This window comes from Acomys minous (genome assembly GCF_964271855.1).
Source record: "Acomys minous genome assembly, chromosome: 20".
NCBI classification, from domain to species: Eukaryota; Metazoa; Chordata; class Mammalia; order Rodentia; family Muridae; genus Acomys; species Acomys minous.
In genome coordinates, this window is record NC_140502.1 from 13,684,736 (window position 1) to 13,705,411 (window position 20,676).

The following is a 20,676-nucleotide window of genomic DNA, read 5'->3' on the forward strand; positions in this document are numbered from 1 at the left end:
AGTCGAATTTTTCTTAGATATAATGGTGGACATCTTTAATTTTAGGACTCCAAAGAGAGAGGCAGTCATATCTATGAATTTGTGGCTAATCTGGACTATAGAGGTAGTTTCAAAACCATTAAAGGCACACACCAAACAAACTCATTCTGAAACAACAACAGCAATACAACTTTGCATTTGAATGAACACCATATATTGGCGTAAATATTCAAAGAAATATTTTAAATGCCATTATGGCTGAAGTTCACATAAAACAGATTTCAAAATTCATCAAGAGAAATAATAGAAATATCTTAGAATCACATTTATGATAAATGATGAAATAAAGAATATCTACTTGAAAATTTATATTGTTTTTAATTAGGTGTATGTTTGGAAAGTTTTGTGTGAGTTTGAGTGCCAGCAGAGGCCAGAGGTTTGGCATCTCCTGCAGCTGGACTCATAGACAGTTGTGAGCTACTGGTATGAGCTAGGGACTGAACACAGATGCAGATAACAGCAGTATGCACTGCTAAACACTGATTCAGCCCTCTGCCCTCAGAAGAATATTTAAAACTGACTTTGAAAAACAAAAAAAATATAAATCGAATAAGAGAATCATTTTGTGATAGGTAAAGACCCTGTAAGCAATTCAGAAATGTCTAAAATGTGTGCAAAATTATACTCAACATCAATAACTAAGGGAATAAAATGGAATGAAAATTAAAATTGCAATGAAAGACTGTCACATACCATATAAACAAGTATTACCCAAGACAAATTAACATAAATAAAAGCAGGAATTAAGAGGGTTGGGTATATAGAGGAAAAGATCCCTAGTACAGGCTGTGTAGGAAAGTAAAAATGTTATAAAAGCATCAAAATTATGATAGTTTGTCTTCAACAAAATCAAAAATTAATTACCAAGTTCCAGTTGTAATGTTATGGAATCTCCCACGTGTTGGGTCATCAACACTTGTTATTCGTAATGACAGATGCTGTAAAAGGATTTGGAGATGGGAGACAATACAGAGTCACACAGGAAATGGCCAATGTTGAGTTAGAGTGGTAAATGGGGAGTCTTAATTCCCTACCATTGTCTTGCTGAGTCTCAGTAGTTCTCAGGATGAGTTGTCAAAGACACAGTCATTTCCTTTTGAATGGTTGGTGTGATTATGGGAGCAGCTGTTCTGATACTGTGTGACTTTGTGTAAAACATATTTCCACCTGCCAAAGAATGGACATATGCCTATATCCACTCAGCTTGCATGGAAATTAATGATAATTATTCTAAAGCTGGAACTCTGAAACTTTGAGAGAAAAAAAAATTTAAAAATACAAGGCAACAATACTAATACCACAAGAAACGCACCAAGAATTAATGAGTGCAGTTTCATGAAGGTAAAAGCTTCTTGCATATTAAGAAAACTATCAGCCAAGTTAAGTTATAGCTTACAAAATCGGAAAAAAAAATCATTAGCTTCTGTATTTCAACCAGCAGCTTAAATCCCAGACCGAATAAAGAAGAATAAAGATTAAGCAATGTCTTCATAAACTTTCCAGTCAATGGACGTATTAATGAAATGGGCAAGATTTTTTAAAGACAAAGCACACACTGGCAGTAAATGTTTTTTAAAAGTGCTCATCATATTTATCTCTCAGAGAAACACAAATTACAAATGCACTGAGATTCCATTTCACCCCTTACAATTATTAACATCAAGAGAATAGATAACAGCAAGTGCTAACCATGGTTTGGGGAAAAAAATTCTCATTTTATACTGCAAAGTATCAATGTACATATGTATCTGAGTTTCAAGAGAGGCTTACATTCCTTGTAGAAATAAATACAAAGATTTCTCAATAAAATAAAAATAGGATTTCAATATAACACAGCTATATGATTTCTGGGCATATATATATATGCCCAAAAGACTGTGTGTCCTACCACAGAGATACTGTATATCTGTGTTAACTGCTATATTTTCCACATAGCAAAGAGATGATGTTTGTCAGCAAATAATGGAATTATGGTGTCTGTACACAGCAGAATCTTGTTAATCTCTAAAGAAAAATAAAATCATGGCAATTTCAGTAACTAGATAGACTTGCACAGGTCATACCAAGGTGATATAACCTTAGAGAAAAAAAAAACTTCAAATGTTCTTTCTGAAAGAGGGACACGTATCACAATGTGTATATGTACTTAAGATTCAAGAGGAAGTGGTGATGGGCTATGAAACCAGAATTGAGATCAAAAGATGTGGGGGGGAGGGGAAGAGGTGTTGAGGAATGAAGGGAAGGGAAACGGAACACGTGTGTCATTAGGGTGAAAAGTATTATAAAAGACACATTGAGGGGTGAGAGGATGTCAGGGAGAGCAACACTTAAAACTGCCCTGGTCATTCTCGTTTGTTTGTTTGTTTGTTTCTTTTTTCCTGTGGTAATATTATCACATTGAGAGGACTGGGGGAATCAAATCCAGAGTCTCATGAACGAAAGATGAACACTCCTGCTCCATTTATATGAATTTTATTTCAGTGTGTCAAATTGTAGAAGAATAAACTTTATAATACATATTTTTTTTATGATACAGTGGCTGTGTTGCCATTTTGTGGGTAGAATCATTTGAGGTAAATAGTTTTGTTTACATCTCTGAAATTTTCCTTGAAGTGCACAGCATAAATTTACATTCCTCTTTGCCTTATAAAATATATTTCAATAATAATAATATTCCCTCTAAGGGCAATTCATTTTCTAAAATATTTTGTATGATTTATTAATTTCGTTGGAATTGTAAATATTTTTGAAAGAACTTCTCATGGTGTAGATGCCCTATGCGTATAAAATACATTTCATATGAAAAAGAAATTGCTATGTCACCCACCAGTTGCACTTCTTAGCATGAGTACCATCTTGTTGTTTTAGTTTGTGTTTCACTTACTAACAACAATGCTTGGCATCAGGTAGATAGTCAATAGTGCCTGAAACTCTCAATAGCTACCATAACAGTAGGAATAAATAAAGCCCAACATAGCTATGTCTATTTTCCTAAAATGGACAGCTTAATGGGACAATCATCATATGATACTGTATATGTATGCTTTTGCACATAACATGTAAGCTGCAACCATATAACTAAAAAATTTAGGGTATGTTTAGTGAAACAGAAGTAGAATAAAGAAGACATCTGTCATATTTATGAATAGCTAAAGTACCAAGACAATAATTGTACCATTAACATGCATTTACCCCTCACTTGTAATTCACTTAATTTTTAATTGCTAATATTCAAGCTTCCATAAAATTCCTTGCTTCTAGTAGAAATATCACCCTATAATTTTATCATTGGTAATAAAATTTAATTTAAGAGTATCAATCTTCTCTTTTACCCACTATTTTCACTCAGCTCTTTAGACACAAATATAGAATATAGCAATTTCCAAAATGATATAAATTGGTGAGTAGGAGGAATGAAAAGAATAAAACATACATCCAGATATTTAGGATGAGATAGGGATGTACCTCAAAGCTTTTCCAGGCATTGCAAGACCCTGGGTGTGATCCCCGGGGTCATCAGTAAAGAACAGTAAAAAATCAAAAAATTTCCTTTTAAAAACTAAAAATTACAAAGAAACATGCAAAGAGAGATGGAGAGAAGTAGAGGGAGATGGACACACACAGACACACACAGACACACACAGACACACACACACATGCACACACACAGACACACACACACACACACACACACACAGAGAGAGAGAGAGAGAGAGAGAGAGAGAGAGAGACAGACAGACAGACAGACAGACAGACAGACAGACAGACAGAGACAGACAGACAGAGAGAGAGAGAGACAGAGACAGAGACAAGGAGACAGAGACAGACAGAGACAGACAGACAGACAGAGACAGACAGAGGGGAGGGGGAGTTAAATGAAGGAATAAAAGAAGAAAATAAGTTACATTCACTGATTGAAAAAAACCCAAAAACTCAGTAGCAGTTTATTGGAGGAACAGGGTTCATTCAGATTAGGGAAGGCTGGAGACAGTCCACACTGCCCTGAGTTGAAAATAGCATCAGTTTCATCCAAAATCCCATTCAAGTTGCCACTTTCCAAACCAACACCAGAGTTTCTTTTCCCTACCATATCTATATCTTAAGGTTTTTTTTTTCTTTCTTCCTGCTTCCCTGCCTTCCTACTTTTTCTTCCCTTAATTTCTTATTCTCCCCCCCACCAATCTTCATCTTTTAAAACAGGCCTGTTGAAAGAAATTCTTAGTAAGCTGAGCTAAAATTTAGAGATGCTCTTAAGAAATAAGTAAGAGGTTGCCAAAAGCACAAGCGTGACTTCTTCAAAAAAGTACTTTCTAATGTTTTTAGTTCTTACAACCTCTAGGTTCTGGTCACTTACCTTGATGATACCATTGTTGTCCCTGTTGCCATGAGAAATACGTCTCTGCTGAAACTATGGTGAAGTACTGTCCCTCAGTTAAAGATTCATAATCTCCTGATATTCTTTCCCAGAAGATTGGTGATTTTCAACGCAACTCTAGATTCATGATGACATCTCCACTAGAGAATGAAGGAACTTTTGAACAACTTGGTCCTAAATACCTGTCAGAAAACACAACAGCAACAAAAGGATGTGTAAATTAACAGAGCCACTCCAAGGAAGTAATTAGGAACCAGAAGGGAACTTTTCTGTCAGTCCTGGGAGCCCAATGATTACATCAGAGAGGTATGCGAAGGGACAGGGCTTTTTTTCTTTTAAAGAAAAGGCAAATTGCATGGTCTTACCCCTTAAGACCTTTTCCCTGTCCCCTGGCATTCTAGATAGTTTCAACATCTCAAATTTGTTCCAAAGATATTCGGGACAAATGAGTAAGTAGGGTGCCTATTAACTTATCAGGGTAGACGTTGTCTGCTGGACTCTCACAGCATTACAAGTTCCTCTTAAAGAGTCCTGAATCCACTCAGCACCTCCAAATTGCCCTAAATCTGAAGGGACAGAACAACAGAAGTCCAGAGGATCATTATAGATCATTTTGAAAATTCAACAGCATTTAATAACAAAGGTAAAAAGAAATCATCATCTGATGAATGGAGAAACCTAGTACAGCTTGAATATACAAAGGGAGCCAGACTGCAGTGGCACAGGCCTTTAATCCCAGCACTCAGGAGGTAGAGGCAGGGGAATCTCTGTTAGTTTGAGACCAGCCTGGTCTCAGAGCTGGGGCTACATGGGGAAACCTTGCTTAAACACACACACAAACAAATAAAATAGGTATTGTTTAGCTTCACAAAAGAAGGACCTTCTAACAAAACTCAAATTTGGATTAACACAAGGAAGCTGTGTTAAGTACACTAAGACAACTGAAGACATCACACTATTCTACCTCTATGGTAGAAGATTCTGCCACGTAGGTAGTCAGATTCATAGAAACATGAACCCGAAAAACGGTTGTCTGTTGTCTGAGTGATTAGAGATTGTTTTACAGCATTCTACAGCTTTAAAATTGGAATAACTAGGTGAAAACGCTGAGATCCTACCTTTTTTTTTTTTTTTAAGATTTAGTTTGAGCCAGACAGATGTGGTGGCACAGACCTTTAATACAAGCATTCAGGAGGAAGAGACAGGCAGATCTCTAAGTTCAAGGGCAACCTGGTCTATAGTGGGTGTTTTAGGATGTCAGAGCTATACAGAAAAGCAAGGAGGAAAAAGATTTATTTTTGATTCATATGTGCGAGTACGTGTATTATCTTTTTTTGGGGGGGAAGGAGAGAAGGGGTCATCAGATTCACAGGAGCTGAAGTATAGCAGTTATACGCTTCACACACACACACACACACACACACACACACACACAGAGAGAGAGAGAGAGAGAGAGAGAGAGAGAGAGAGAGAGAGAGAGAGAGAGACAGAGAGAGACAGAGAGAGGCAGAGACAGAGAAACAGACACAGAGACACAGAGAGAGATCTTTTTTTATAAAATAAAGATACTTACAACTTTCGCATAATGAAAGAGCTACAAAGATAATAATAAACAAAAATGTCTCAAATGAGCATGAATATATGTATGTATATATATGTATATATATGTATATTTCAGAACTAGATGGGGATCACTTTTTAAACTATTGGCTAAGATTATGTGGAGAAGTGGAGGCAACATTACTTTTCATGCACAGGTGGTGTGTGTGTGCTTTGTATAAGAAAAATAAACTGAGACCTTTCCCCAAACCTAAGACAGAATTTTCAGTGAAAATGAACAAGACAATGAAATAAAAATATCTATCTTTTCTCATAATAGCAAAGAAAACAATCATGGTTTAAGCAAACATTAAGTCCTATATTTTTAAATCTGTACTAGTACTCTGGGAGTAGATGTAAACTATTTTAATTATATAAACCACATCTCCAAATTCTTCCATATGCCACCCTCCTTGTACTACTCAGTTAAACTTGCTGTGCTGTTCACGGATTTATCAAAACCAATGGGTGCTGTCCAAATATTCTTGCATGTGTATAATCTTCCAAGAGTGTTGTCTGATTGCCAGGAACTACTGTCTAAGAGAAAAATATCTCTCCCTCTTCCAACGGCTAACAAATGCCAATAGTTACACAGCTGTGGTAGAATGTAGTGCCCAAGTCCATTTCATTTCGTCTGCTGGGATTTGGTTAGGCTTGGACTTGTACAGATGTTGCGCATGCTGCAACAACCAGTGTGAGTTCACATGTGCGGCTCCCATGCTGTGCACAGAAGCCACTGTTTCCTTGTATTTATATCCACCACCTGTAGCTCTTACACTCTTTCCCACACTCTCTTCTGCAACGATTGCTTTAACATTTTGAGGAGGGGAAGTGGTAGAAGCATCCTGTTTATGGATAAGCATTACCATGTATTCTCTTCTTCTCTGCACTTGATCACCATCTGAGCTGATCACCATCTATGGGAAGTAGAGGCTTATCTGAAGAGAACTGAGAGAGGAAATTGGTTCACGGATATAACAAGTTGTAAGGAGTCACCCCAATACTATGTTGGTTTAGTAGAGTAAAAGTAATAGGTTTTCTCTTACGGCCTTTGACCTGTCTCGCCATAGGTTCTTAGCCCAGTAATAGTGCCAGGCATGGGTTCCAGATTGTGGAGAAGGAATTAAATCCAATCAGAAAGTGGTTGGTTGTTTCCAGGATGTGTATGCCACTGTGTTTTTTACAGTACACAGTGTCACTGCTGGGTATGACTGATGATTACTTTTCTCCTCCAGGTGAATTTTATCCAGTATGCATGAAACTTCCAGGTCTGTACCAGATTTTTCTGTCCCTTTCTCTAGGGTAATGAAGATAAATGGCAATATCAAGTCGATTTTTTTTAAACCTAGGATAACTTTTAATTCTGAACTATAAGGTGTTTTTGTTGGTAGTGGTTATTGTCATAGCACTGTGTTCTCTTTTTTCCCCTTTTATTAAAAATAGATTCTCCTCTCATACAATATATCCTTATTACATTTTCTCCTCCCTCTGCTCTTCTCAGTTCCTCCCACCTCATCTCCCATCTGTATTCTTTTTTTTAATTTTTATTAATTTATTCTTGTTACATCTCAATGGTTATCCCATCCCTTGTATCCTCCCATTCTTCCCTCCCTCCCATTTTCCCCTTTGTTTTGCATAGTTTGGGTTTCACAAGGTATCCCAGGCTGGCCTCAAGCTCACTATATTCCTTAGGCTTGCCTCCTGTTTACAGAAATCTTTCCCCACAGTGAAATTACTACATTGTAACACTATGAAAGACAGTCCACAACTTTTTACAAATTCTTCTCACACCACAGAGTGTTAAAATTATTGTCCTGAAACACTATGAAAAATAGTCTCCAAATTTTTATGAATTCGTCTCTAAATGATGCTCACCTTATGTAGATTTCTACCATCTGCATAAAAATGGAACTGATTCATCTCAATAACATATCCCAATATTTCATATAATCCAACTATTCGGACATAATATAGGATTCAATCCCCCCCCCTCCAGAAACATATAAATTAGTGTAAAGGAGAACTGAAAGAGAGAAAGGGTAATTCAACAGACTTAGCTATGAGTAGATTAAAACTACTTAAATTTTAAAAATCATGGTAGGAAACATTTAAATTTTATAATGGATAAAAATTGCTTATTACCATTGATTTAAAAGAACTTTGTTGGTCCATGTTTACCTTCTCATTTTGTTCATTTCAGAGGAAAAGAAACAGTTTTTGTCTTCTCTAGGATATGAAATTTCTCTTCATGGATACACAGTACCACAAATCTGAGCACGTCATAATCACCTAAGTTAGAAAAATATTTACCCTATGCTGCATAATTTTGTAAGACCTGGAGGATTAGCTTAAGTTGACAGCCTCTAAAAATTGCATTACTTGCTATGAACTGCCAGTAGGCCTTGTAATGTTTATGTCATAGCAACGTGAAGTGACAGGGGAAAAAAATTAATTCTTATTATCCACTGAGATGATCAATATTATTATATCAGTGTAATTTAAGAAGCTTGTTTTTGTTAATTTTCTCATTATTCTGAGAATAAAATGACAAAAACAGTTTAAGGGGTGAGTGGCCTATTTTAGCTAGCAGTTTGAGGGTACAGCTCATCAGGGCAAAAATTCTCATGGAATCAGGAGCCTGAGGCAGCACAGCATATTTATTGCATCTGAAGTCACAGCGCAGAGAGCAATGCATGCAGGTTCCCAGTTCGCTTTCTCCCTTTTATTCTGTCCAAGAATCAAAACCCCAATCTGCAGAATTAAATTAGGTCCTCCTATCTGCATCAACCCAACTTAGAAGCCTCCCTTAATGATGTTTGTGTTCAGGGTTCTTCTGGATCCCGCCAAGTGAATTGCCAACATCAACCATCATGTAAAACCCAATACAGTCGAGTCCACAAGGAGGTTTATCCTTGCACAAAGAATAAAGGAACATATGGATATGTTCATGAACAGGAATCAACAAAAACTTGGGACGCCTTGGGAGATTTTAAAAATATCATTCTCATGGCAAGGAAAAGAGAGTGGTGGAGACAAAGTTCACAACACTCATGGGTACAGTGGGACAACACGTGGAGAAATGTTTGTAGAAGCGTAGATTGTTACTCTCCACCGCTGCGAATAGTCACAGACTTTCATGCAGGATAAAAGCGTGCCAAGCAACTGAGTAGGAGATGACAATGCTGCACACAGCAGGATTGGGAAGGCTAATGGTATGTCTGGCATCAAGTAGAACTCTAAGACAAACAGGAGGACAAGTCTTTTAAAACCCCAAATTCCACCCGCAGTAGCATGCATCCTCCTTATCTCCTTTTCCTAATTGAGGATCAAGGTGTAAACTCTCAGCTATTTCTGTCACCAGGCTCTTGTTCCACCATCGTGGGATTTAACCATCAGAAATTATAAGCCCCAATTTAACTTTTAGTTTTATAAAAAGGAGAAAGAGGAAGTAGAAAAAGAGGAGGAGGAGGAAGAAGAGAACAATGAGGAGAAGGAGGACAAGGAAGAGGAGGAGGAAATCAAGAAAGAAAGGAAAAGAAAGAAAGAAAGAAAGAGAGACTGACCACTGTGAATAGGCATCACTTTGCTCTTCTTCTCATAGAAGAATATTGAAGTGGAGATGTAAGACCAGACCATGAGATCAGATGCAAATCATCAGTGAAGTTGAAACATGAAAAGCTACAGTTCTCTTGGTCACACAATTATGTTTTTCTCATATGGATTTTTCTTTGCTCTTCTTTTCTATCATTCAGTTTCAGGAGACAAGAGTCAAAACTGTACCTACCAAGGAGTTCAAACCTCAACAGCTTCTTGTTTATCTATAGCCACACAAAAATTCCTTGATACATGATGACACCTAATTTTAAAACATTTTTAATGAAAACAAAGATATCTTTGATATTGTACAACCATTTAACCAACATTATGATAGCTATAACAGCTTATAATGATTAAGTAACAGAATCATCAACTTGCTTAATCACATCTTGTCATGGGTGATTTTATTTATTTATTTATTTATTTATTTATTTATTTATTTATTTAGGCAGGGTTTCTCTGTGTAGCCTGGCTGTCCTGGACTCACTTTGTAGACCAGGCTGACCTTGAACTCACAGCGATCTGCCTGCCTCTGCCTCCCGAGTGCTGGGATTAAAGGCGTGCGCCACCACCACACCCGGCTCATGGGTGATTCTAATGTTCAATAATGAATTACAGGAAAAATATTTGAATTTGTCATAACACACACGTGACCATGTTAAACTACCTTCTGCTACAGCAGGGAAAATAGTTATTGGCAGCAGATTTGGTATTACAGATAAGAATGAAGGGGCAAAGTGTGGGGAAGCACGTGTCTAAGAATGTAAATATATTTATTACCCACAGCCTTGGATTGCCAATTACCACGGTGTAGATAGCGAGCACAAAGGACATTGAGTAGGAGAGGACAAAGGTGCACACAAGGATTAAGATGGTTTTTGTGGCTCTGTTTTCAGGGGAGCCTCTGAGGCAATGCTGGGCACTGTGTATATACTGTAGCTGACTCTTATGCCTGTTGAGAAAGCTCACCATGGAGACACTGGCCCAGACCATGAGACTCAAACACAGACAATCAGTGAAACACAGCAAGTACAGATGTAGAGCAGCTGTCGCACTGAAAAAGGTGAATGCTGAGCAGTACCCCAACTTGATTTTCCCGGTGAAATTCTTGTGATTACCAGGCCCAACCACATCCATAGCTGTCCTGATGTTTAGAAGCATGTGCGCAAACCAGCTGAGAGAGCAGAACTGAACCATGTACTTGGAGAAGGAGCGTGTAAGTTGGATCCATCTGGAGTTGCTGAGGCTGATTGTGATTGCTTGTAGACAACTCAAGAGGCAGGTACAGTGCAAGGAAACACCCCTGGACACTCGGTTACTATAGAGAGTGAGTTTACATAAAAGGTCATCCAGGAGATATCGCAATCCCAGCTGAACCAGTACGTGAGGAATTACTCTTGAGATAATAACCAAGGAATTGGCTAAAGTCAGATACTTTAAGATCTGGTCTTTGGGCATCAAACTTTGTCTAGTGAATACGGACATGACATAACAAAGAAGAAGTGACCAGTTGCCGAGGATCCCCACAGCTGTCTGAGAAAAGAACAAAATCCTTATTGGCAAGTTCTCAGAAATCATGTTCTTTTCACCTGAGGTAAACAAATTCAACAACATCAGTAAAGCAATAAAGAAAACATTTAAACATATATTAATTTATCGAAGCTTAAATTGTGCCAATATCCAATCAGTCCAAGGGACAGTCTTATGTCAGGTTACGCAGTCAATCAAGATACAGTAACACGTTTCAATAAATTTTGGGTTAACAAATATGGAACTAAAGAAAAGGATGTAAATTTAGATTAAAAGCTCTCACAGTTTCTATGATGCTTTATAGTCTCTTAATTTTAAAAAAGAGAAAGGGTTTTCTTCCTATGAGTTTCTGATGTTTTTATAGCACACAGCACTGGCCTAACTGGATGTTCACTTGCAGAAAAATGCAATAGGTCCATTTATCACCTTGCATAAAACTCAGGTCAAAGGGGATTAAAGATCTCAACATAAAACCAGAAACAATAAGTCTATTAGAAAAGAAAGCCTTGAACTTATTGGTACAGGAAACAATTTTATTAACAGAACACCAATATCTCAGGACCTAAGATCAATAATTATTAAATGGGACCTCATGAAGCTGAAGAGGTTCTGTAAAGAAAAGGATCCTGTCAGTAGAACAAAACAATAGCCTATAGACTAGAAAAAGATGCTCACAAACCCTACATCTGACATAGGAATAATATGCAAAATATATAAATAATTCAAGAAATTAAACACTAACCAACCAAATAATGCTACTAAGATATGGGGTACAGAGCTAAACAGAACACTCAACAGATGAATCTCTAATGGCTGAGAAGCTCTTAAAGAAATGCTCAACATTCTTAGTCATTAAGGAAATGCAAAACAAAAAAGATTCTGAGATTCTATCTTATACGTTTCAGAATGTCTAAGATCAAAAACTCAAGTGACAGCACATGCTGGTGAGGCTGTAGATAGAGCAAGGGGAGCAATCTTCGAATTCTGGTGTGAGTTCAAATTTGTACAAACACTTTGGAAATCAATCTGGTGATTTCTCAGAAAAATTGGGAGTAGGTCTACCTCAATACCCAACTATGCCCTCCTGGGCATATACCCAAAAGATGCTCCACCATACAACACATACAATTGCTCAACCTTGTTCATAGCAGCATTATCCATAATAACCAGAAACTGTAAGTAACACAAATGTCCCTCAACAAAAGAACAGCTATAGAAAAGGTAGTACATTTACAAAATGGAATCCTACTCGGCTATTAAAAACAAGGAAATCAGGGCTGGAGAGATGGCTCAGTGGTTAAGAGCCCTGACTGCTCTTCCAAAGGTCCTGAGTTCAATTCCCAGCAACCACATGATGGCTCACAACCATCTATGATAAGATCTGGTGCCCCCTTCTGATGTGTAAGCTCACATGCAGGCAGAACACTGTATAAATAATAAATAAATCTTAAAAAAAAAGGAAATCTTGAAATTTTCAGTCATGTAGATGGAACTATAAAAGATCATCCTGAGTGAGGTAACCATGACCCAGAAAGCCACACATGGTTTGTAATCACTTATAAGTGGATATTAACCATACACTACTGATAACCAACCACACTACAGTCTGAAGTCTCCAAAAAGCTAAGTAAATGGAGGGCCCAAAGCCATGCTTGACTCCCACTCAAAAGGGGAAATAGAATAGACATTGGAAGTAGATGAGGAGAGGGAACAGAGTGGGAGAGGTGTGTGTGGAGGGAAATGAGAATAGAGAACAGATATGGAGAGAACAAGATGGGAGTTGAGAGTATTGGGGAAAAGAAGAAGTGATACCCAGGAGGAGGGGTATTTCTGGGACAAGATGGAGACCAGCAACAATGTAGGCTCCTAAGAGGATATGGTGGTGGCTCTAGCTGAGACTCCTAGCAGCATGGCACATGGAGATTGAAGTGGTCACCTCCTAGCTAGGCAGGACATTCACTGGAGAGAGGGGGGACACACACCTACCCCCCAAAATCTTCAACCCAAAATTTTACCTTGACTACCAAGATGTGCAAGGATAAAAAGTTGGAGCAGAGATTGAGAGAAAGGGCCAACCAATGACTGGCCTGGCCTGAGATCTGCCCCCGAGGAGAGAGCCAACCCTTGACCCTTGATTCATGATATTCCACTATGTTTGCAGACAGGAGTATAGTGTTACTGCCCTCTAACAGGCTCCACCCAGCAGCAGAGTGAAACAGATGCTGAGACCCACAACCAAACATTAGGCAGAGATGGAGGACTCTTGTGGAAGAGTAGGTGCAAGGACAGAAGGACCCAGAGAGGACAAGAAATCTACAAGGAGATTAAGATAAGCCCAAGAGTAGGGGAAGGGTGGAGGGAGAGGACTAGAAACAGACTATGGGAATTATTATGATTAAAAAGGGTCTCTGCCCTGAGCTGGTAATAGTGAGATCAATAATGGAATTCAGCAAAGAATTGTAATAACTGACCAATGGAAAACTATAGAAAATCACCAACCAGTCTAAGGAATTGACACGAAATGAGTTGTTAAAGAGATTCCTCTGTGTATTTTCCAGTCTTCCTAGCATATATACTTTACTGAGGATATATAAACCTCCCGAATGTCCTGGGAAAATAGCATACAATTTTAAATGTTACTTTACCTCCCCAAGGATGGAAAAGTGCTCCTGGCTACTTCATCAAACAGCCCAAGGGCTCTTCTGCCTGGACTTCAGTAAACTTGACCCTAGACAGCAAGAATTATCAAAATTGATATAATGGTATAACACCATGTGAATGTAAATAGACCCATGCCAACTGTCTCTGTATTATTTTAAACAATGAGTTGAATTTGTAATTTATTTTAAAGGAAAAGAAGTGCAAGCATGATATATGATACTTTCAGGAGAAAATCGGAGAAAGTAAGCAGGAAGCTAAACAAGCAAATTTGCGCCAGGGGAGCACAGAATATCTCAAAGCCTTCACACACCTAGCGCACAATAATCCCAGACTGAGAAAATTGGAGAAAGTAAGCAGGAAGCTAAACAAGCAAATTTGCACCAGGGGAGCACAGAATATCTCAAAGCCTTCACACACCTAGCGCACAATAATCCCAGACTGAGAAAATTGGAGAAAGTAAGCAGGAAGCTAAACAAGCAAATTTGCACCAGGGGAGCACAGAATATCTCAAAGCCTTCACACACCTAGCACACAATAATCCCAGACTGATAGCTCTACTTTTTCCACAGGGTTAAGCCAAGGTCCCAGGAACCACAACCTTAATTCTTTTGAGGCCCTGGTCTCAGTTCCAGACCTGAACTAACTGCGCTCTTCTACACTGAACTAGGTTCCTTTTGCTCCTTTATCAGGGTCTCTAAAGAAGTCTTGGCCTGGGCTAGCTCTCAATACATCTTCTTATTAGGTTGCTATGACTACATTCACATGAAGAAATTCCAGGATAGAAAGATGTCTCTGATGGTCTCAGTATGAGAAGACATTCCTTCTCTACCTTTCTTCTGCTCATGTGAGTTGATACTGAGTCACACACTTTTTTCGATAAAGCTTCTGTGGTTAACAGCTGTTATGAGGTAGAAGGAGAGTGACAAAGTACAACGCATAGAACAAGAGAGACTTAACACAGCACATAAGTTTGGAATCAGGAAGAAAGAATATGTTGGTTCACAGGGTAAAACATGTCTGGCTATTGAGCAATGCTAGAAATTCAGGTAAGGTAATAGACACTATACTCAAACAAGAGCATGCCGGTGAATCAGATTCCACAATAAATACCATATTGGGTTCAGTTATTCCACCTGTCTATAATTAATAACAATAAATCCATTCAAAAATACCAAGTAGAAGATATAAGGAGATAACGGAACATCTAGAAAGAACACACTTCGTTGGTGGACTGATGGCTCACTGTGAAAAAGGGAAAAGGGAAAAGGATGAAAGGTCCAAGCCAGCAAAACAAATGATAGCCATCTCTCTGACATTCTTAAACAGGAAGTTTTCCATAAATTCATTTTGCAAAACCAAACAAGTATCTATCAGCCTGAATTCCAAGTGGGCTTGAGAAGCTTAGCTGTCTGCAACCAGTGGACTTTACACAGTGCAAAGTACTCAGAAACAGCAGTTCCCAGAATTCCATGCTGCCCTGCTCCATTCACGGTGCTCCTCACTTGAGCCTGTCCCTGGCCAGTCCGTGATTTTTGTTTCTGAGCCTCTAGAATTAACAAGACTCTCCTTCACTTTTTTTTTTTACTTGAACCGTGTGTTCATGCGCTAAAACTCTCCCAAGTTTCAGACTGCACCTGGGAAGGTCAAAACTACACCAGTCAATAGTCAATTTTCTCCAGATTTCAATCAAGACTCTTCTTCACCGTTATTATGAAGTGCCGAGGATGACAGTGACTGTGTTTCCCCTGCTATCACTCAAACTGATAGAGAAGGGGATTTATTGTGTCAGATATTTCAAAACTAAGTAATAGAATCCTTTATTAAAACACAAGCATTCTGGCTCGGTCTGGAAGGAGAAGGGCCAGCCAATCACACTGTGCGCAAGCCATTCTGCTCAATGCAGACACTGCCCATTCAGTCACAGAAAAAAATGTCTAGTTTAAAGTACCTATTCCATTAAGGGAAAAAAAAACATGCCTTGTAGTAACTTAAAATATTTTAGGAATTTACTAGTGGCTTACATACATGTGAGTATAAATTATAAACTTTTATCCAGTAGGAGAGAAGAGAAAGCAGAATTCAGTCCTTAAAGTGGATGATGTAAGGGTGGGAGATGTACCACACATAAGAGCACTTACTCCAAGCATTAGCACCTGAGTTCAGATCACACAAACTGCATAACACCGCTGAGGATTTTTTTTAGCCTCCTGCTTACAAATACACACTCTCCCTCCCTCCCTTTCTCCCTCTCTCCCTCCCTCTCCCTCCCTCCCTCCCTCCCTCCCTCCCTCTCTCTCTCTCTCTCTCTCTCTTTCTCTCTCTCTCTCTCTCTTCAGGTAGAGACCAAAGACCTTGCTTGAAGAAATAAGGCAGAGATACAGGAGGATAACAAACTACTACTACTCTGACTTGCATGCACACACATCCACATCCACCACACACACCCACTATATTATCTATCACCAATCTATATATCTTATCTATCTATCTACCTACCTATCTGAATTTTTCATTTACAGATATATGTTTACATCATACAAATAAATGAATTTGGGGAGGTATCCCAAATAGGAAAGAAACTTTTGGAGCTTGTGGAAGGCACTGGTTTGCACAGAGTGGGAAAGGAAGGAAACAGTCCATCCTTTGCCAGAAGAGAATAGCTGCCATTTCGTGCGAAGGTCTTTTCATGATCTTAGTTCAATACTTAGCAACACTGACTTTCCGTTATTCCCTCCAAACCTGTGACTTGTCGTAAAGAGAAATGAACTTACCATGGGCTCTGTGAAACCACAGTGGAAGAGTGTTGTACTGAGGGATTGAGTCTGTCTTGTTGAAATGAGATGCCAGTTTCTCTCACTTACAGGTTTATAATTCCCTTGTCTGCTTCCCCACAGGACCTGTGAGTTTCAACTCTAGATCAATGGCAGCATATGCATGGAGGATTGAGAATTACTTTTCAACAACTTTGCTTAAATTACTTGTACTGAAAACAACCAGGATAAGACAGCAAATCCACAGATGCAAATATAAAGAGTTGGGAGGGGGGAAAATGACATTCTGTGAGTCCTTAGAGTACACAGGATATCAAGGGGAGAGCCAAACAAGTCCAATGCCTGGAAAGCAGAAGACTGTTATGTGTCTCTGGATCTGGGCAGATCTGACAGCTCTTCCTCAACACCAAACATCTTGGGAGATTTCAGAAGTTAAATAACCACCAGCATTAAGAAGGATTACAATCGGAGATTTCTTCTTTTATATCTGACATCTTTGATATGCATTTTCTAACCATTTCTTGCCTGTTTTGTACGCTGCTCGAGTCTATTTATTTTCATATATTACAAAGTCCACTGCAATGTATTTACAACTATGTATGTATGTAAATGCATGTGTGGACTCCAATTTTGAGCTATTCAAACTAAGGCTACAATGTGCATGGATTTAGATGGCATAGATTTAAGAAAGAATCATTGGAGTTTTGAGGTCTATGTTTATTTAAAATATTTTAAAAACAAAAAAATTTCAAATATATACACAATATAGCTTGGTCATATCTATTCTTCTGCCCATTCTCCAATATCTCCTTTCCAGGAGATCTCCCTGCCAATTTCACTTCTCTTTTAGTTTTTGTTTTTCTGATGCTTCTTTTTTTTTTTTTTTAAATATGGCCCACTAAGCCCAGTTAGTGCTGCCCATATGTTCATAAGTGTTGGCCATGCACTATGGCTTGGAACAACATTATCAGTTTTGAAACACCGAAGGAAAAGTGACTTTCCTCCTCAGCATCTGTTCCCTGCCAATACCTCCGTATATAGGAGTAGGCTTCCGTAACCCTTTGCCTACCCAGGTTGGGGGAAAAAACTGGAAATTTTGCATAGACCTTGTTCAGGTGCCCACAACAGCTCATTAGGACAACAAGCATGCCATACACAGAAGACAGCATTTTATAGCTCTCCTTTATTTCTTCTAGGTGTTTGAAAACATTTATTTATTCACTTTGTATGCAATCATATCCCCCTCCACCCTCTCACCTACTCTTCAGGAAAGGGGAGCGCTTCCATCTACCAATCCGAACACATCCAGGCTCATCAGGACTGAGTACACACTCTACCATGGTGGCCTGGCAGGGAAAAGCAATTAAAAAGTATGCTAGAAAGTCTTTGTCAGAGAAAGCCTCTGCTTGCCTTAGTAGGTGACCCACATGAAGACTAAGCTGCTCATTGGGTCCATTTGTATAGGACACCTAGGACCGGTCCATAGATGATCCTTGGTTGGTGTTTCAGTCCCTGTGAGGCCCCTCTAGTCCCAGGTTATATGGCTTTGTTAGTCTTCCTGTGGATCTCTTGTTTCCTCTGGGTCCTTCTATCCTTCCTCCCATTCTTCTACAATGTTCTCTGTGCTCCACACAATGTTTGGCTGTGAGTCTCTGCATCTGATTCAGTTAGTTGCTGGGTGACTCCTCTCCACTCCTGGGCATATACCCGAAGGATGCTCCACCATACCATGAGGACACTTATTCACCTATGTTCATAGAAGTATTTTTTTTCTTTTTTATTAATTAAGTTTTCACTTTACATCCTGACCATAGCCACCTCCATCCTCTCCTCCAGGTTTTACACTTCCCTTTGCTTCCCTAATCCCCCTCCCTTACTCCTCAGAAAAGAGGGATGCCCCTGTAACCCACACACCCTAGCATCAGGACTCAGTGTGTCCTTTTCCCTGGTGGCCACCATGGAGCAGTAATCAAAAAGTATGCAACGATGTCAGAGACAGACCCTGTTCCTTTTACTAGAGGACCCTCGTGAAGCCTGAACTGAACATCTGCTACATCTCTAGTGGTGGCCTAGGTCCAGTCCATGCATGGTTCTTGGTTGGTGTTTCGGTCTTTACAAGACACTCTGGGCCCTATTTAATTGGCTACGTTTGCCTTCTTGTGAAACTCTTGTCACCTCCGGGCTCTTCTATTCATCCCCTCACTTTCCCCCAAGACTCACTATGCTTCACCCAATGTTTGGCTATGAGTCTCTGCATCTGTTTGGGTCTGCTGATGGGCGTAGCCTTTCAGAGGACAGCTATGACAGGCTCCTATCTGAGAATATATCAAAGCATCATTAATAATGCCAGAGTTGGTTCTCTCCCATGAAAGGGGGGTCTCAGGTTGGGACAGGCGTTGGTTGGACATTCTCTCAATCTCTGCCCCATCTTTATCCCTGCATAGCTTTTAGGCAGTGTAACTTTTGGGTCACAGATTTTGTGGGTGGGTTGATGTTCACCTCCCTCCAGTAGGAGTCTTGTCTGGTTAGAGGGTGACCTATCCAGTCTTCATTTTCAACACTAGTAGGGGGTCTCAGATAGAGTGGCAGCCATATCTTCCCGGACAGAGTCTACTCTGTCATAGGTCTTGAGGCTGTCTCAGGGATGTCCCAGGCTACAGTTTCTCCCCCCGCCCCCCCCCCCCCCGCAAGCCCTCTGTCTTCCTGTTCCCACCCCTCCCTACATCAGAACCCCACCCTAATTTCCCTCAGTAACTCACTCTCCTATCCTGTTCCCTCTCTCCCAGCACTTCTTTTGTCTATTCTATTTCCTTTTGTCCGTGAGATTCATGCATCCTCCCTTAGGCACTCCATGCTACATAGCTTCTTTCGGTCTGTGAATTGTACTATGCTTATCCTGTACCATATGTCTAAAATTCACTTCTAAGTTAGGACAGACCATGTGTGTCTTCCTGGGTCTGAGTTACCTAACTCAGGATGAGATTTTCTAGTTGTGTTCACTTGCATGAAAATTTCAAGATTTCCTGGTTTTTAGTAGTTGGTTGGTATTCCATTGTGTAAATGTACCACACTTTTTTTTATCCATTCTTCAGTTGAGGGACATTTAGGTTGTTTTCAGTTTCTGGTTATGACAAATAAAGATACTATGAATATATTTGAGCAAGTGTCCTTGTTGATTGATGTGTCATCTTTTGAGTATATGCTCATGAGTGGTATAGCTGGGTGTTGAGGTACAGCTATTCCAAAATTTTTGAGAAACCTCAGATTGATTTTCAAAGTAGTTATGCAAGTATGCACTCTAACCAGCAATGGAGGAATATTCCCTTTTCTCCACATCCTCCCCAGCATGTGCTGTCACGTGAGTTTTTATCTTAGCCTTAGCCATTCCGACTTGTATCTCAGTCATTTTGATTTGTATTTCCTGATGACTAATGGGGTTGAGCATTTCTTTAAGTGTTTCTTAGCCATTCAAGATTCCTCTGCTGAGAATTCTCTGTTTAGATTTGTACCTCACTTTAAAAAAATTTATTAATTTATTCTTCTTACATCTCAATGGTTATCCCATCCCTTGTATCCTCCCATTCTTCCCTCTCTCCCATTTTCCCCTTATTCCCGTCCCCTATGACTGTTCCTGAGGGGGACCTCCTCCCCTGTATATGCTCATAGGGTATCAAGTCTCTTCTTGGTAGCCTGCTGTCCTTCCTCTGAGTGCCACCAGGTCTCCCCCTCCAGAGGACATGGTCAAATATGAGGCACCAGAGTACGTGTGAAAGTCAGATCCCACTCTTCACTCAACTGTGGAGAATGTTCTGCCCATTGGCTAGATCTGGGTAGGGGTTTAAAGTTTTGTACCTCACTTTTAATTGAATGATTTAGTTTGGTGGTGTTTAATCTCTTGAGTTTTTTTTTTTAATAGATTTTGGACATTAGTTCTTTGTCAGATGTAATGTTGGTTAAGATAGTTTCCTAATCTGTAAGCTGCCACTTTGTTCTGTTGAAAGTGTTGTTTATCTTACAGAAGGTTTTCCATTTCAAGAGGCCCCATTTTTCCCAGTGCTGGGGTTTTTACTTTCTATCATGGGATGTCTAGTTGAGTATTATACC

General features: G+C 39.3%; 2 protein-coding genes across 2 annotated transcripts in view; one reads left to right on the top strand and one right to left on the bottom strand.

Annotated features, from left to right (window-relative positions):
- Positions 1–10,273: 10,273 nt before the first annotated feature.
- On the bottom strand, positions 10,274–11,286 carry LOC311591085 (vomeronasal type-1 receptor 4-like; the record flags this gene model as incomplete). Its single annotated transcript, XM_084770454.1, has 1 exon — positions 10,274–11,286. Exon 1 carries the CDS (start codon positions 11,222–11,224, stop codon positions 10,274–10,276), a length of 951 nt encoding a protein of 316 aa, XP_084626580.1. The 5' UTR covers positions 11,225–11,286.
- A 1,139-nt stretch (positions 11,287–12,425) lies between these two features.
- LOC311591033 (cone-rod homeobox protein-like) overlaps positions 12,426–20,676 on the top strand; it is a gene marked incomplete at both ends in the record, with an annotated part of 313,330 nt that continues 305,079 nt past the window's right edge. The window contains one exon of the mRNA XM_084770400.1: positions 12,426–12,464. Coding sequence (XP_084626526.1) covers positions 12,426–12,464 — 39 coding nt within the window. The remainder of the gene's footprint in view (positions 12,465–20,676) is intronic.